This window comes from Colossoma macropomum, unplaced genomic scaffold (assembly GCF_904425465.1).
Source record: "Colossoma macropomum unplaced genomic scaffold, Colossoma_macropomum, whole genome shotgun sequence".
NCBI lineage: Eukaryota > Metazoa > Chordata > Actinopteri > Characiformes > Serrasalmidae > Colossoma > Colossoma macropomum.
Genome location: NW_023494791.1, coordinates 30,191,623 through 30,211,072, shown reverse-complemented (window position 1 = coordinate 30,211,072; position 19,450 = coordinate 30,191,623). Strand labels below are relative to the sequence as shown.

Below are 19,450 nucleotides of genomic sequence, written 5' to 3'. Positions count from 1 at the left end.
CTCTGTCTCTTTCTCTCTGTCTCTCTTACTCTGTCTCTGTCTTTCTAGCTCTCTCAGTCTGACTCTCACGCTCTCTCTGTCTCTCTCTCGTTCTTTCTTTCTCTCTGTGTTTCTGTGCCCACTGCACACTGACCCCTCTCTCTTGCCAGACAGAATGGTTAGCATAATTACCACCACCAGAGCCTCTGGAGATGCTCCTTCCTGCTACATGTTCACAGCTTTAGATCTCTGTTGCTTGAAAGACTTTTAAATAATTGAAATAGGAGCAAACAAAACTGTGACATTCCTGTCTTTAAAGATTAATTAAAATGCCAAGGAAAAGTTTCCAGGGTCATGGCTCGAAGGTCTAGACTTATCTTAATGGCTGGGATGCCGGCCTGTTATTTAGCCATGATTTCGCTCTACTCAGGCATTTAAGCCTTTAGAGAGATGTAGGGGTGAAAGATGATAGGAGTTTATCTTTGGGTCACTAGAGGAAAGAAATTAAAGGGAGAACTTAGACACAAGTGAATCAGTGGTGGAAAGTAAGTGATTCCAGGTAATTTAGTTTTAATACTTGTTTGTACTTGTAGTTTGTACCTTTTTTGTGTATTTTTAAACTCTTTCCATAACCCATGCCTCATATTTCTTGGCTATTTGTTTAAAATTTTGCATTTCCAATTTTTTTCATACCCATTGCTCATCATCCCTCATTGTACATTATGTACTTTATTACATGTCAATCAAAATTACCTCCCAATGCCCCAAAAAATGTTTGAATAGATCATATCCAACCTCTTCCATTCCAAAAGAGGTACCAGCTGGCCTCTTTTCTCTGAACCCTTTTTAAAAATGCCATCATGGTCGTCCCATTACATCTCGTTTAAATGGCGAACCCTGCAGCTGCCAATGCATCTGCATGCATACATTCAGATACTCAGGGGGAGCTCACAATACTAGCTCCCAAGAAGTCATTAGTCTGGGCTCTAACCTTTAGCACCACGACAGGCATCTTTGTCATTAAGAAAGAAAGATTCATTCACTCATTCACATGCAGTAGGCACTGACTGTCTTTCAGCTATTTTGGCTGGGTTTGGTTGCATTACTCATCTCCTGGATGCAAAAAAAAAAACATTAATTGAGAGCTTTGGGGAGTGTGGTAAAGAAACAGATGAGGAGCAGTTCATTACCATGGAATTATCCGGATGACCAGAAGCGCTCAGTATTCACCTGGGTGCTTGTTATATGTTGTAAATTTTGCAACTAGTCTTTGGCCTTGGAATATTCAGCACCTCAGTTTAAAATGATGATCTGGCACATAAATTAAATGTACACAATGTTTTCCTTAGACTAAATAATAGTCAATTGGCCAAGACATGATACATGTCTAAAATTTGCTTCTTTAATATTGCTAAAGTCCCTTTCCCATATCAGTCTCACTCCATGCTAATCATCTATTTCCACCATCAACTATGGACAGTGGATTTGTTATTTGGTCTAGACACAGTGTTAAAACACTAGGAGACATATATGTAGACAGGCACTTTTTTTGTCATTTCTGACCCTTTTGGCCAGAAGCCTTAAAGTGCTATATTGGAAGTAGCCTGCCCACTCAACTCCTTTTCTTTGGATTAGGGATACACTTTACCATGCTACCCTTGAACGTATTCAGTGGACCTTAAAAGGTTCCACTCTAAGATTTAATGAAATACGACAGTAAAAAAAAGTTTACTGTCCCTGAGTAAAATTTAATCATTTTACCAGAATGTTGACCAGATCCACTGACATTAAACTTAAGGACTGATTTGTTTTGCTGTTTCTTTTTTTTCTTACTTTACTGCTCTGTACTGTTTGTTGGTTTTGCGTTGCACTTGGTTACACAATATCCCTTAAAAGAGGTCTGCTGTGATTGGCTATTCCTTTTTAAATAAAATACTAAAAAAGACTACTAGGTTTTCCTGGTACAGATATATTTAGGTTTTATAGGTTTTAAAGAGTAACAAAGAAGTAATCCAGCTTCTCATGCAATAAAATGTTTTGTATCTAGGTAACTTAATGGGATGATCACGTTGCACTGCACATGCATTTGCTGGGCAAACTGGACAAATACATAAACAGAACATAAATCAGTAGGACAGATAATTTTTGTGACCTTAAGGCTTAAAATGCAGTGCCAAATATTTTTATAATATAAAAATAACAAAGCTGTCCAAAGATGGATACTGAACCGCAATATTTTGATAGAAAGTACACCAAACTGATTAAAACTGTGCGCACATCCTAAAGAAAGTTAGTTACCACAGAGTCAGTATTTGGTCCCAACCGACCTTTTAGCCTCTTGGCTCGATGTGCAGACTGTGTAGATTAGCTGTTGGCTCATAGCCATGCTTTCTCCCTGGAGGAGCTTTACTGACTTCCTGTTAGTTTCATCCTTGCATTGGCAGCAATGGACCATCTTCTTTAGCCAATCAATAGCACTGATGAGCCAAGCGAGGACCCCCAGTCTGCCTGACCTTCCTCACTGCACAACAGTGGTGAACCGTGATCAGATCTAGGCCTTCAGTTTGGGCCAGATATGTCAAAACTCAGCTCTACAATGCAAGATAATGCAAGATAATGCATAATGCAATTTCTGCTAGCCAGACACCCTAAGGTATTCTAGAAGTAAGTTAGCACTAAGCTGACGCTGATTCACATGAACATTTTTTGGCCATTATAGATTAAACCCAGATATTTGAAGCTTGTCACAACCATATATTAATAGTAATATAACATGTTAGGTCTTCAGTTCAGCTCCAAAAGTCCGTACTATTGGTTCAGCTAGCTTGGCTGTATCTAGTCAAGCTAGAAAAAAGAATCCTGATTGGACAATTTTCTGTTGGCCTTTTTAAGATCTTAACCCTTTTTTTTCAATTAATGTTTGTTAATGATATAAGAGTACCATTGCAATATTTGCAGATTTTACAACAAGCATAATAATTATACCAAACAAAATGATCTAAAAAAACACAGATTTTATTATTGTATTATTTTACAGAAACCATGAGGCCTTCTCTGAAGACTCTGAAGTACTGCACACAACAGACTACAACAAAATTTGTTGTGAATGAACAGCAAATAAATAGTAACTGTGTATTAAAATGTGTAGAAGTGTGTTCTCCACAGATGATGTGTTAACTTATTTTCACTTAGAAAATCAATAAAATGTCATTTGACCAGGGGTGCCCAAATTTTTACAAACTCCTGTGTGTAACAGCAAACATAGTACTAGGCAGCATCTTAAACGCTGTTGAACACACAAAAGCATTACTTCAGCACATTTAGCATTTAGTTTGGTATGTTTTGCTTTATATAGACACAGCTTATATCCATTCCACACTGGTGTGAATTTAATGGTTCTTTGCAAGTGAAACAGCAGAACAGATTATGATTAATATACACTTCACTGAATACACCTCCTTGTATCTACAGTCTTTGTTCTTTTTTCAGATCCACTTACCATATATGTGCACTTTGTAGTCCTACTATTAAAGACTGTAGTCCATCTGTTTCTCTGCAAACTTTGTTAGCCTCCTTTCACCCTGTTCTTCAGTGGTCAGGACCCCCACAGGACCAGGCATTAGAGCAGGTATTATTTGGATGGTTGATCATTTTCAGCACTGCAGAGACACTTACATGGTGATGGTGTGTTAGTGTGTGTTGCGCTGGTGTGAGTGGACCAGATACAGCAGTGTTGCTGGAGTTTTTAAACGCTGTACCCAATCACTGTCCACTCTATTAGACAGTCTTACTTTGTTGGTTCACCTTGTCGATGTAAAGTTGCTGCATAGTTTGTTTTAGTCATCCTCTAGTCCTTCATCAGGGCCCACAGGACACTGTTGGCTGGATGTTTTTAGTTGGTGGACTATTCTCAGTCCAGCAGTGACACAGATGTGCTGTGTCTGATCCACTCACACCAGTGCAACACATACTAACATGCCACCGCATCAGTGTCACTGCAGTGATGATAATGATCCATAATCCAAATAATACCTGCTTTGTGGGGGTCCTGACCATTGAGGAACAGGGCGAAAGGGGGCTAACAAAGTATGCAAGTCTGTAATTGTAAAACTAAAAAATGCACTTATATGGTAAGTGAAGCTGGACACTGAGTGTGAATACAAGCTGGTGTACATAATTAAGTGGTGGGTGAATGTATATTCAGGTGCCACTAATGACCCCTTTTGTTATGCTGGTACATGAATGCTAAATGTGATTTCCTTCTTGAAAGCTGAATACTCAGGTTCCCCATCCATCCTGGTTTTGGAGTACTCCTGCCCTGCACATTTTGCACCTTCTAACACACCCACTTGCTTGATAATTAGCTAAATAGTTAGATCAGGTGTGTTAGAGGAGGAAAAATACCTAGATATGCAGGGCAGGTTACTCCAGGACAAGGGTTAGAAACTGTAGCTTAATAAACTGATTCAAAGTGATGCTCCAGTCTCTCCTAAACATGGTGCAATTGACTGTGTCAATTAACAGTAACTGCAATTTAAAAGAACCCCAGTATGCCCAGATTATAATAGGTCACTGAAAGGGCTTTTTCCTTTGCAATGTCACCAGAGGTGAAGCAGGTCAGGCCTCCACTACAAGAGAGTGGCAGTGTTGTCTTCTGCTTCATATGGCCTGACTGTGCACTGAGGTTATGAACACAGGTTTGTAATTTATCAAACTTATCAAAATGGGCCTGACAGAAAACCTTTAAGAGGTGATTAGTCACAGAACTCCAGCAAAACATGGCACTTTATTGTGTTTGGACTGAAGAGACACTTCTATAAATAAATAAATACTCTATGTTGTTTATTTATTTTAGATGTGAGGCACCTAATGAATCTGCCTTGTAACTCCATCACTCACTCACACATTTAGCAGGCTGAAGGTTCTCCACAAGGGGGTACTATTAACACTCCAGTAGGTTTTGGTGCTTCATAAGAGCGGTCCTTGTTCTTTTATAAAAAATAAATAAATAAATAAATAAATAAATAAATAAAAATCAGTGTCACTCATATGCCAGGGGATTCCCGCTTTGTGCCTCCAGAGGTCACTCTCGCCCCAATATTAGTTTCTTTTTTAAGCTCACCTGCAACCATTTAGGTTAATCAGTGCGCTTTATATGGACACACTTTACTCTCTCTCTTTGTAAAGTCTTGTGCTTTCTCACTGCAATTCCGAGCCTTTTTCGAACTGCTCTTAGTTAAATCTCCCTTTGTTTTAGATTAGCTGGATTTTCGACCTTGGACTGAGTTTTGTATTTGTGTCTTGGATGTCCTGTTTGGACCTTTGCTTCCTTGTTTCTAACCGCTTCAGGTTCCTAATTAAACCTGTACTCGGATCTTACCAGTGTGTTTGTCAGTTCATTACAAATAGATGCTTAACCAAATGTTTGACCAATGTCATGCATCAAAAATCTAATATAACTGAATTCTATTCCGTTCCAATAAATCACAGGTCCTATTTAAATAGGCTTCATTAAGTACACCTCCTTGTATCTACAGTCTTTGTCACAGTTCCTATTTAAATAGGAAGTCTTATCATTCAAGTTGCAATAGGTAATTGGCTACGCAACAAAATAATGAAGTGTATGGCTAAAAATAGTGTTGTTAAGGTCCACTTTCTGAAAGGACAATAGCACAACAATGTACCATATTAAAAGCAAGCACCCACATGTCATAAGACAAACAACTGTTTTGTCCATGTTCTTGGAAAGAAAGTGCGATGCATGGCCATGTAATGAAACACAGGTCTGCAAAATGATAGAGAAGGGCATTGTGGATGCAGACAGCTCTCAAGAGATACTGAAGGTTAAGCATGTCTTTAAGCCAAAGGTAGCCCCAGCCAATGGCATTTATGTTCGTTTTAACTTAGGCTAGTAATAAGTGATAGATACAACATAAGAAATATAGAATGTAGCTTTTAGTTTTTCAGTCATAAAATAATGAACGTATTATAGTTGTCAGCCCCTCAGGTAAACAAAGCCAGGTTCTTATGTAGGGTATATTAATACGGTTTCAGGCCATTTCTAAATAATACATTCCTCTGTGCATACAAGAAGCAATTTTTAAGTGTTTTGGTGCATTAAAACAGAATTCATTTGATGTATGTTCTCATAAGTGTGCAGAGGATTTCAGAACTGAAACTATCAGTTTTGTAACTGGTTATCCATCAAAAGAATTTCATGGTTTGCATTATTAGTGCTTATACACCAATCAGGCATAGCATTATGACCACCTCCTTGTTTCTAAGCTCATTGTCTATTTTATCAGCTCCACTTACTATATAGGTGCACTTTGTAGTTCTGCAATTACAGACTGTAGTCCATCTGTTTCTCTGCATACTTTGTTAGCACCCTTTTATCCTGTTCTTCCGTGGTCAGGACCCCGTGGATTCTCACAGAGCAGGTACTATTTGAGTGGTGGATAATGTTATGCCTGATCGGTGTATTTGTCTGTTTCAGGGCTGAACAGGTCAAAGTGGTGCCCAGTATTGTATCTTTTGGAAAACGCACCTAAAACAAGTCTACAACAACTCTAACTGAGGCTATTGCAAAAATAAATACATCAAAAAATGGAAAAAAATGATCATTCTGTTGCTAAAAGGTGCCTCACGGCACCAGATAATCTCTTCCATTTTCAACCCCTTCAGTTTCTCCCTGTTTCTTTCTGACCTTTGTTTCTCTTTGTGTGTGTTATTTCCTCAAATGCTGTCAGTCTCTTATTGATCATCACTTGAAGCATGACGTTTTAACACACTGCCAGTTTGACAACAAAGAGTAATTGCTTTATTCCTGATGTATATTTTTTTCTTTTTTTTTTTTTACCAGGTCTGAAAAGAGCAGCATTGTTCAAACACAATTGTGCTACTCCTCGTAAGCAACACATGCCGGGGGCTTTATGAGCTGTTTGGGGAAAATTAGCTGCTGTTATTGAATCAGAGAGCGCAGAGGCGTCGCCAGCCGAAGGGAGGAGGTGGACGTAAAGGTCATTGGTGGAGGAGACTATTGAATGAATATTGAATAGAAGACCATTTACAAACCCCTTAAGGCCTGCTGCCAACTTCTCCTCACATTTTTACAACCTGTAGATTACAATAACACTCGGTATTGGAAGTCAGTGCATGCAGGTGTACTAGGAAACTAGACCTTATGAACTTCATGTTATTGAAATTATTAAAATGTACAGAACCTTGGGGGACTACACCTTATTGCATCAGCTACTGGGGAGCGAATGGATTTGGTTTTAAAGCTGAGGTGTAGGACAGTGTGTGTGTGTGTGTGTGTGTGTGTGTGTGTGTGTATGTGTGTGTGTCAGTAAGAGAGAGAAAGGGAGAGAGTGATGGCCCACTAGACACCTGTAATTGACTTTATCACTCATGGACAAGAGGGTCCTGGTGCTTTCACGAGAGTACATCTGTCTTCCAGATGTAACCCATTCTTTATGCCATTCTTTCCTTTCCTTACTATACAGGCCACTTCAGCACCATCTACAGGTGTTCAGGAATAAAACAAGCAATAAAAGTAGCAGTGACCACCAGACTGCAAGTTCAGCGGAACAGCAGCTAAGGGTCCACCTTTTCTTGGAACCAGAACATTTGATCCCTTGGCTTATTATTCAGTAAACAATATTAAAGGAATACTCCAGTGTTTTTCAACCTAATCTCTTCTGCTATATTGGTGTGGTCACTTACCATGGATGATAAATCTGATGCAAATCCCTGTACTTAAAAACAGAGAAACTCACTGACTCAAAACACAATTACAATGGAGGCCACTGGGCAGATGCTTAATTCAATAAAATAAAATAAAAACATTTGAAATATGTGACTATTATAGTCTGAATTTGAAACTAGAATAATTACAGATTTTAGGATGTGAGACACATTAGAAAATGTTTTACCAAAGTTGTTCTAAGTTTTATTCAACTTGTGAACACAGGTGCAACACAGTCATAAAGTAGTTCTGGTTACTTTCACTTTCTGGTATCCACAGAACACTGCAGACATATCATCATATGGGCTCTTATGCCCATATTAGGAACTCAGGGACTGAAAGTTTTTTCTTTATGAGAAGAATAAATGGAGGTTTAAAAAAACCAAAAATGTTCCAAATCTGATACATTTTGTCCTATGAACATTTTTCTCTCGGATATCACTGGATCCTCTGAATTACGAGGTCATTAAAGAGTGGAAATATGAATATTGCTACTTGTAAGCTAATGCAGTAGCACACTCAATTGATGTCATTAGACTGACAACTTCCTTAAGCACACTTTACCAGTGTGACAGTGCATTTCCATGTACAGTATAGGGGCAGATTAAAAGAAGTCAGGAAGAAGAAGCAGGTTTCCCAGCAGTTCTCTATTCTTCATCTGACACTCACCGAAACACGATAGATCTTTCTCTTCTGCTCATAGCTTGATTTGAAAAGCAAACTTAACCTGCACTGAGGCTAATTCAGTACAGACTCAGCGTAATATTCCTGCTTATCCTCTGATAAGCTGATTCGGGCTATCAAAATATCCTAATTATTATTTTAATGTTGGTAACATTTTCTGGTAAGGATATTCGCCGGCTACTTCTGCGCCATTTAAGGTGGAACAGGAAAATTCGAACAAGCTAGTGAAAAACAAGCTGACCTCAGCTTCATAGAGTTGAAAGGCATGATATGAGTAGGTTGCTCTGTTTCTGCTTGACAGCTGAGTAACATCAACTTATTTTTGCTGTTTCACAGAACCAAGGGGTCAGTTTTGTTTTGTCCCGTTGGCTAATGTTTGAAGCTAATCACAGCTGCTGCACCTTTTAAGGTGGAACGAAAAAACTTGAACAAGAAGCTAAATTCAGCCTAGTAGTTTTTAGGCTGGTAGTATTTTTTATGTTAAAGAGTTTTAGGCTATTGTAATGTCTTGCCTAAAGTTTTTATGTACAGAGGTACCTATAAATATGCAGGACATTTCAAGGTAGCACAACTCACCAGAACTCCACCACAGCCCACCTTACTTTTGTGTAGCTTACTGATGTGAAATTGATGCACAGTAGCATTAGCTTACATGTAGCAATATTCATATTTTGACTCATGATTAAGAGGATCCACTGATATTCAGGAGAAAAATGTGCAACCCCGCTTCTAAAAAAGTTGGTACACTGGAAAATGTAAATAAGAACTGAGAAATTTTATTGGTTTTTGAAAAATATATGCCATTTTAAATTTGGCAAATGTTTCAAAAAAGTTGGGACAGGGGCAACAAAAGGCTGGTAAAGTTGTGTAATGCTAAAAAAACACCTTGTGTTTATTTGGAAGCCCAGAGAGGCTGAGTCTTTCAAAAGTAAAGATGAGGAGAGGTTCACCACTCTGTGACTGCACAGGCAAATAGTGCGACAATTCAAGAATAACATTTCTCAACATAAAATAGCAAAGAATTTGGGGGTGTAATCATCTATGGTACAAAATGTCATTAAAAGACTGAGAATTCAGAGAAATCTCTGTATGCAAGGGGCAGGGCCAAAAACAATTACTGTCTGGCCATGATCTTCGGGAGCTCTGCACTACATTAAAAACAGATATTGATTCTGTAGAGGAAATCACTGCATGGGCTGAGAAACATTTCTGAAAACCACTGTCTGTGAAAACAGTTCATCACTGCATCCAGAAATGCAAGTTAACACTCTATTATGCGAAGAAGAAACCATATATAGACAGGATCCAGAAACATTGCCGCTTTCTCTGGGCCTGAGCTCATTTTAGATGGACTGAGGGGAAGTGGAAAATACCCACATACCCAGAATTTGATATCAAAATTTTAAATTTTAGGCGTGTGGGTATAAAGCAGACAACAGAATGACTCACAACTTACAGTGGTCTATGTATGATTAGGTAGGAACCTGAGAAAACTCCACCCACACCACTATACTCCATGAATTCTTCCCTCTGGAAAAACAGTGCCATCTTTAAAGAAATAAATCATACAAACAGCATTGACTGAAGAAAAAAACCTAAATGTTTTATAAAACATATTTTTTTATATTTAATTTTGTTAATGGAAAGTTAGTTGAATCTGAAAACTAAGTTCCTTTCTGGGACTACTTTGCCTTACAACACCCTACATGTACCTCCCTGCCTTGAATGTATTTTCTAAAAATATATATTTTTAGTTCATAAACTATCATAAAGCAATGTCTCAGGTATAAGGCAACATATTCATAACCATTTCATCTAATCACTTTTTGTGATGTAGCTTTAAGAGGCATCAAACCCCTTAGACATCTGGTTCCTATCACTGTGAACAATTCTGACTTACCCTTTCTCTGAGTTTCTCTAGAACAGAGCATTTTGCATCAGAGCACTCAGAATAACTTTGTTTACATCTTATCAATAATTAGTACAATGCATTAGAATTTAATTAGTAGTAAGCCTTTTCTAGGCCTTAAGCTTATCTTGGTGATTCCTACTCTCTTAGAATAGTAGGAGGTTGCCATGGACCTTTATAGTCGGGCAATGTGGCAGCAGCTTTTTCCCAGTACTCCATGGGCCTCAGCTGGGAGATGCTAGAGTAGCGGGGTATTTCAGACAGCATGTCCTGCAGGACAACCTCCTCTTGAGCCAGCAGTAGCCGTCCTGCACATTTAAAGCTCCGATCCCCGCCCCATATGGACACATCACAGTATTTATTCTTCTCCTGGTCTCTTCTCCTGGTCCCGGGGTGGCTGGTGCTGCTGGACCTCAGGCTCTGGGTCTCCTGTGACGTTGGAGAATCTCTGGTCTAAAGGAATAAGCGAGAGAACGATTAAACTGGCTCATGGAAGGTGTTTGTTAATTTTTGTAAAACAGATAGCTCTTATTCTGAAATAGGACATTTGAAGCAATTGTAAAATACTCAATATACACACATATTTATGCACACTATTAATCAAAGTTCTATATTAACACATTATGGAAACATATCAGCAACTGAATTGTGCAGAAACTTTGAAAAATCAGTGGAATTCCCTTTTAAGATACTCAGTTATATATATATATATATAAAACCAAGATATACATTTATGCTACAACATTTTTGAAAAACACTGCACTGCATGTTACATCATCCTGCTCTCTAAAATCTGAGCGAGTTCCATTTGAATGCATTGTGTTTGTGACTTCTGTTGTCTCATCATTCAGTTAAAAGGTTTTGCAAACAGAAGCAGACAGGATGAAGCCTGCTTTCTGTCTGTTTAAATGAAGACGAATGATTTGGGGACGGCAGCGTTAAGTGCGGTGTTTGTGGTCTTAATGACACTGTTTGTGCCTGTTGTCTGTGACTGAATGCGTTCATTAAGGCTCAGTACACCAGCAGAGGACTCCAGCAGTGCACAAAGCTCTGAACATCACACAGCACATTAACGGGATCAGATACACACCAAAGGTCACAAAACATCTCAAGTAAGCCATTAAACAGCATTTTATAAAAAATGGACGGCTGTGGAGTGCTGGCTGCCCTCTGCTTGCTCTCTGCACGTTCAGTGTTCTCCATTAATTTTGTTGTAATGCCAAAGGAGTCACCATGGAAATGGTGGAAAGTGAATAGGGCAGTCAAAGCATGCAAATATGCCTTTGGCTAAATGCACTTCTTACCATCAGTAACAGTGACTTCAGGGGTACAGCTACAGTTCCAGCTGCAATAATACTGTATTAGGCCACACATAAGGCTGCATATTCGGTTACCCTAATAACCAACATTGTTACTCTTCTTGGTTTGAGTAATGTCCACCTTATAGTGTCACCTTAGGGGCCCGTACGGTTGTGATCCGATTACCAAAAACCAATGTTAATGCAAGATGTAAATAAACCCTCTGTGCCCATTAGGATGTAAAAACAGACCCTAGATCCATGCCCTGTGTCTAAGAGGTGAATCAATATATTGAGGCCATAAATTACTATATTACTAAATTTCACATAACTAGTGGCTTCAATATATAAATTTGTGGTCTCACTATAATAATTTGTGGCCTTGATATATTAATTTGTGGCCTCAATATAGTAAACTGTGGCCTCGATGATCCGATTATAATCATGTTAATGCAAGGTGTAAATAACAAACCCACTGTGTTCATCAGGACGTTAAAACGGATCCTAGATCTGTCCTGTGCCTAAGAGGTGAGCCATATAAGCTTAGCTATATAAAGTTAGGCTTTAGCTATAGCGACCAGATTAGCAAGCCCACTGAATGCATTTGAAGAACCGCAGACGTTTAGTGTCGTGGTCAACAAAGTCTAAAGTTTAAATGTCCTTTGTATTAACTATAAACCGATGCAGTGTGGCCTAGATTTGGACTTAACGTCCTACCAAACTCACTGACCCGTGAGGATCTGCTGTGGTGTCTGCGTGTCCAGCGCCTCTCTGCGCTCTCTGCTCCGCTGTGCGCTGTCCACAGGGGTAAGGACGGGTCACTTTGATCAGGACCACCTGTACAAAACACTGTGGTAATGTCCGTCTCCATGTGAGATAGAGACATTTTACACGGACTTCGTGTGTGAAGATGTCGAATGTGTTTGAAAAATGATCGCTGTCTCTTAATTGAATGTTTTGTTATTGTTATTATTTGAACTGGATGACGAAGCACATGAAAATAAACCGGACTCGCCTACATTTTATTTATTTTTTAGAGACAAAAATCAATTAATCTTTTTTTAATTAGATTAGCACATTCGGTTCTCTCAAGAATATGGTTTCTGTACAAGTGAATCGGTTGGGAGTTTTATGTCCGTAAAGCTCATTTTATGACACAAAAGCTCGCCTGCACATTTATTTATTTAACCTATTTGTTTGTTTTTTGGTGGTGGGGGGGTCATGTTATGTATTAATTTACTCACTTAGCAAGTACATTCAGTGGTCATGGTTTCTGTGCAGAAGTAGTATTTATTTTAACTACTGGGTGCGAGTTTACGTCTACAAGCCCAATTAAAAAACAACACAAAATAAAAACAGTCGCATTATTCATCTCTAAAGGAGTGTCTCCACTCTAAGCCTCAAACCGTTAACTTCACTGCGTGGATTCATCCCATTTGCCCAAAAATCTCTTTACACCTCGTTACCAAAGCAAAGAGTGAGCGAATATCTGTGGGACTTGAAGTCTTTGTTCCATATTCACCTAATAGAGAAGGACGAGGCGATAAGACACTATAAAACTACATATCCCAGAATGCATTGTAGGCAGCTGACCACGACATGTGATTGTTACTATTTCCTGGCTGCAGCAGCGGTGTAGAGGTTTTTCTAAGCGGCGAGTTTCGTGTCTCTGCTTTGTTTTGTTTGCAGTAGTTATTGAAAATGAGATTGCATTGCTTGTTTTTGAGCGTTTGCCTCAGTGTTGGAGTAATGGCGGGGAAATACTCCCGGGAGGTGAATGAGCAGAAGGTTTCTAATGATGGCAAACATGCTGTGGAGTTCAGGATTGCTAAACTGAACCAGGTTTGGGAGAAAGCGAACAGGGTAAGTTAAGCGACCTGTAGAAGTAAACAGCGGTAGTGCTCTCAGTTTCAGTGCACTTTCTTTTCCATAAGAAGGTATATTGAAATGGTGAACGCAATCCAACGTCATTAACTGTACTTCATTGTTAGCTCCTATGTTTTAAAGGGGAATTTCACCAATTTTTCAAAAATTCTGTTTAATTCAATTATTAAGGTGTAAACAAAGTCATTCAGTGTGGTATGATGAGAAGTGATGCTTTGAGAAACTTAGCAACTTAGTGTTTTTTGCAGTGGTGGTGATAGGAACCAGGGGACACATATAACTACACAAGGCAAAAATAGATCAAAACCACCAATGAACCCACACGTGTTCTGATATTTTTTAATGTGTTGTTGATAATGTTAACATAGTGGTCAGTCTGGAAGAATAATTTGGGGCTGTTTTGCCGAACAGCACCATGTATGTACCCCCCACCATGAGTGGCTTTTTAAAATAATGTATACTTAGGCCAAATGTTTATGGCAAAACTTGTTAAACAGTGTGTTTGACATCAGGCAGCATATTCGTAACCAAGTACTGTAAATACTTTCTGGAGCATTTCACTTAAAACCACATCTTAACCATTTAATTACACAGATAATTTCAAAAATCGGTGGAATTACCCTTTAGGCCTGGAGTCTGTTAGAAGTCTGTAAGCTGATGATTGTCTCAGACATGTACGGGATGTTATGTATACAGACCTGGTGGGTAAAGAGTTCAGGATGAGTGGACATTGTGGAAACAGGTTCATGTATTGGCAGTCATTGGTTGGCAGAGTTGTGATGATGCTATCCATTAAAATCTCAGGAGCATCCAAGCAAGGTTTTTCATTGCAGTAGTGATAGAGTGGATAGTACCAGTTAATTGTGTATCTGCGTATTTTTCAGGTGTCCCCTGTTATCACTCTTTTCTTTCCTCAGATGCAGCTTGCCCCAGTGCGGCTGTCGGAGCTTCACAGTGACCTGAAGATCCAGGAGAAAGACGAGCTTCAGTGGAAGAAACTGAAGGCAGAGGGGCTGGACGAGGCTGGCGAGAGAGAGGCCAAACTCAGACGGAACTTTAACAGTAAGTTAAACCTTTCAGTGAAGCTGTTCTACGTGACCAGATTCATCACAGAACTAAAGGATCAGTTTGTGGTTGGTTGAGTTAAACTAGTGTATGATTATGACTGTCTGAATACTCCTATATAGTCATCTATCTCTAGGCTGGTTAATCAGTTACCCTCAATGCCGCCATGCACGGTAGCCCAGTAACTTCAGACTAGACTTCTCTGCACTCATGTAACAGATGATAAAACAGCATTAAAATCACTCAAATGTAAATTCTAAATTAGTTTCTTTGTGCTTTTGGTGTAAAGACACCAAAAATGTATTTAGTGTCATTGCATAATATTTGCTTTCGTAGTCATTCTTGCAAAGTATGGAATGGATGGTAAGAAGGACAGTCGCGCTTTGGACAGCAACACCTTGAAAGACCATGATGCCAAAGAGGGAGACATGTTTGATGACCCCAGGCTGGACAAGCTCTGGAACAAAGTGAGTTCTTATCTCTCAAAGCTTTATAATGCTTCACTTCACTAAAATAATGCCTATAAACACTGAATTACACATTACACATGTTGACTTCACTCAGCTCTCCCCATTCCTGCTACTCTCCTTCCAAAACTTCTGTTCGTTCTGCCACTCGTTTGTAGGCCAAGTCTTCAGGAAAGTTCTCTGAGGAGGAACTGCAGAGCCTGCGCAGAGAATTCCAGCACCACAAAGACAAGATCCATGAGTACAACATAGTCATGGATACAGTCAGCAGGACGGAGGGTGAGCTGATTGATGTTGCTTTACTAAAGAGTTTAAATAAGGCCTTATATAGTTTAATCTACATTTGAAATTATGTAGTTTATTTTTATAGAGGCCTTGACTATATTGATAAAAGTCTGTTAGTTGAATCATAAGAGAACTTAGCGCACACACAGAGTATAGCATTAATGAGTAACATTGAGACATGACTTTACATCTTTCCATTCATTTCTGTACCTTATTTAATTTTAACCCCTCTCGTTTAGAGATCCATAAGAATGTGATCTCTCCTATGGAGGGAGAGGGGAAGGAGTCTGCCCTTCATGAGAAACACACAGATCTAAAGCAAAGGATGAGGGATCTGAACCAGGGCTTTGAACGGCTCCGCAGAATCTCTCATGAAGGCTTCAGCAGTGAAAACGGTGTGCTGTTAATGTAGTTCGTGCTTTATGTAAACCAGTTTATGCAGAGGAACTCTTTCGTATAACTTGTAGAGAGAAATGTACTGACTTTGTAACTTGGTTTGCAATTCTCTCTCTCTCTCTCTCTCTCTCTCTCTCTCTCTCTCTCTCTCTCTCTTTTCCTGTAGAGTTCAAGGAGCCCAGGGTCATAGAGCTCTGGGAAATGGCTAGAAGATCCAACCTCAGTGAGGATGAGCTTGACTCCCTCAAAGTAAGATGTTTCTTCTAACTTCCAAACACACTGTTTAGGGCCTTTAGGTAAGCTTGGAGTTTTTATTCAGTCTTAAAGTGTCTCTGTCACAGTGCAGGAAGGTATGCTGTGTAATAGGCTCTCAGAGGAGGAGCGACAAGCTTTTGTTAACAGTTTAGTGTCACTGGCAGGCAGTAAAATCAAAGCTTGTAATTGACGAATGGAAGTATTGCTTTAGAGGCTCTGAGGGAAAAAATGAAAGTGATGAAGGATTGCAAACAGAGTGGCCAGCTGAGATTTATAGCTTCTCTGTATCACGATTTAAATAATTTAGAACTTAAAAGTACTTTCACTTCAGCCACATTCAACTTGGAGAAGTAGTTTTAGTGCTGACAGTTTGTTTTCCCTGCTCCTGAGTCAGATCATTAGCTAATGATCAACTCCTTCTGGAGCTGAATCAGGTGTGTTGGAGTAGGAAAACTAAAGATTTGTGCCACGAAGGTGTTGAGGGGGCTCTAGGACTGGATTCGGAAACACTGCTTTGTGTGTTTATGAAACCAAGTATCTGTATGCTAGCTGTAGCCTTAATCGAAAGACTTTGTTCATGGTTGTTTTATGGTTCAGGAGGAACTGAGGCACTTTGAAATAAAGGTGGAGAAGCACCAACACTACCAAGAGCAGCTGGAGTATTCACACCAGAAACTGCAGCATGTGGAGGCTCTCGGAGACAAGGAGCACATCACTAGACATAAGGAGAAATACAACAACCTCGCTGAGAAAGCACGAGAGATGGGGTACAAGGTAGGGCTCCATTTCTAATATGAACACAGTGATTTTTTTGGGGTTGGTGTTAAGAGATATATCAGTATTGGGCCAATGCTACCAGAAATTGTTTGAGAAGATATCAGAGGAAATAAGGAACAAATGTGATCTGACAAAGTTAGAATACATTTATTATTTTTTGACAGGTATAGGTACTGTGCTAGAATTGCATTTTAAAAATACTACAGACCTCAGTTCCAAAAACACAAGGACAGTATGTGAAATGCAGATAAAACAGTAAGCAGTGATTTGTAAATCCACTTTGTTTTTTATAAATAAATCTTCATTCTGAAACTGATGCCTGCAGCAAAGAAAGGTGCAAAATACATCTTAAACAGGTGATGCATTCATATTTTGGTCAAAGGATCATCCAGGAAAGGCCTAGTCATTTTTAAGGAAGGATGGTTTGAGGCTCACCACTTTGCCAAAAATGCAAGGACTTTGGGTATTTCACCTTTTACAGTGCATAAATACTACCAAAGTTTCATGGAATCTGGCCAAAAACCACACCATTGATCTCGGAGATGCTGCCGCATTAAAAACATTAAAATGCCTCTGTGACTGATATCACCACGTAGGCTTGGGAATACTTTGACAAACTGTCGCTGCCCCATAAATGCAAGTTAAGACTGTATTGTACACAGTGGAAGCCATATGTTAAAAACGTTCAGAAAACCACATACTTCTCTGGGCTCAAGCTCATCTGAAATGGACCGATGCCCAGTGGAAATCTGACGAGTCATTCTTTTAGATTCTTTATGGAAATAATTTGTGTCAGGCTCTCTGGGTCAAAGAACATAAGGCTTCGTATGGTTGCGCAGCTGAAGACTTGTATAACGGAGGAATGTCAGAAAAGTAGACCTGTTGGTGTCTTCTGCCCCCAAATCAGTATTACGCACTATAAAAAAGAAAGGTGATGTAACACAGTGGTAAGCATGCTTCTGTCTCAGTTTTTTTTAGAACGAGTTACAGGTATCAAATGAAATGAGTGTTTATTTGCCAAAAAGTTCATAAGGTACAACATCAACTATCGTGTTTTGTACTGTTCAATGTAATACAGACCAAACAGAACTTACCAATCACTGCTTTGATTTTCATTACTACTTCTTAAACTCAACTTATTAGGAATTGAGGTTTTAAATAGTCTTAGTAATCTTAGTAATCATCTAAGTCATCTTTGCTATTTATTTCTTCTTGAGTGCTTGTTTTAACAGATTGCATGTGGTACTTTTAAATGAATTTGAAATGATGTTAAGTGTTTGGTTTCTATCATCACACCTATATTGATTGATAGCTCATCAAAGCAGAAGTGTAAAGGTTTTCTTCAAATTAAAAGCAGTGATGAAGTAATACCACCTTCTCTTTTTTCCCCAGATGAAGAAGCATTTACAGGATATAAATAATAAGATCTCAAGAAACGGACTCCAGCACAATGAACTCTGAGCACTACCTCGTCTTCTCTCCATGGCAACAGACCAACCTGATACCCGTGTGCTGGTCACATTCCTATAATCCCTCCATTTCCATCAGACATTGATCAGCACATGGGAGGGTCCATTGATTCATACAGTTTTTATTAAATGTCATTTAATGAGGACCTTCGCTAAGCACTGAATTGTTTTTTTGTGTACTGGATGTTCAGTACTGGGTCAGTAAAAGTGGTTAAAAACTGGTTATGGTACGAATGCATATGTAAGTTACTTTTAGGCTTAAAGATTACCCATGGCTTATGTGGCATGACTGCTAATATAGTTCACAGAGGCAATAGACTAGGGTGGCTGCATTTTCAGCTTGAACACTGAAATACTGGATGTCACACTGTTTTATTAAGCAGCAGCTTTCAGAGTTTAAAATGTGTTTTAATACTGATCATCTTCATGAAGTCCAATACACTATTTGTTACTGTGATGTCTGTAAATAAAAGACTGTTTTGTCCATTAAAGACCTATTCAGACTATGGACTAAAGAATGAAACAACTTTTAACTACACTAGAACACAATAGGTATTATAGTTAAAGAATATATGCTCTGTAATTTAGTATATAAAAACCTTCTGAATGTTTAGGTACCTAATCAATGATAAGTCACTAAATGTATTGTTTATTGTACTAAAGATAGAAACATTGGAAAAGAATACATAAAAATACTGCATCTGTTTCTCATGATGCACACATTTGAAGTTGTAGCTGTACAAGTCAAAGTTGGTCATTTGAAAGCATGTAGGCTATTTACAATTTGTCAACAGTCTTGACAACAAAACAGACTAACATTTTAGACTCTTAGCGTATTTCCACAATAAATCTATAGCACAATGGAAAAGTGTAACTTCTGGTTGAATATTTCTGTCAGTACAAAACAGCCCAAAACCAAATTAATGTTGTTGCTGTCCAAAAAAAAATCTCTAAAATATTAACTTTACAGAAGAAGACAAAAACATTCTTAACTTTTAATGTAAGATTTTATGGCAAGTAATTTTGGACGATTTCTAATGGTCCATTTGTCAGAAATGTTCACACAATGTAAAAGACAGCCGCGGTGTTCAAATTATGTAAATTTTTTAAGTACATTATTTGTAATAATGTAATTTTTGTTTTTTTTTTGGACAGCAACATTTTCTTGAGATTTTATTACAGAGCTAAAGTAGTTGATAGTATAACCACCTAAATCTGATGGCTGCAATAGCCTG

General features: G+C 38.7%; 1 protein-coding gene across 1 annotated transcript; it reads left to right on the top strand.

Annotated features, from left to right (window-relative positions):
- Positions 1 to 13,219: 13,219 nt before the first annotated feature.
- lrpap1 (low density lipoprotein receptor-related protein associated protein 1) lies at positions 13,220 to 18,706 on the top strand. The gene is made up of 8 exons (XM_036574825.1): positions 13,220 to 13,480; positions 14,419 to 14,563; positions 14,903 to 15,033; positions 15,192 to 15,312; positions 15,558 to 15,713; positions 15,881 to 15,963; positions 16,567 to 16,743; positions 18,139 to 18,706. The coding sequence occupies exons 1-8, from the start codon at positions 13,319 to 13,321 to the stop codon at positions 18,205 to 18,207; spliced, it is 1,044 nt and encodes a 347-aa protein (XP_036430718.1). The 5' UTR covers positions 13,220 to 13,318; the 3' UTR covers positions 18,208 to 18,706.
- The last annotated feature ends 744 nt before the right edge of the window (positions 18,707 to 19,450 follow it).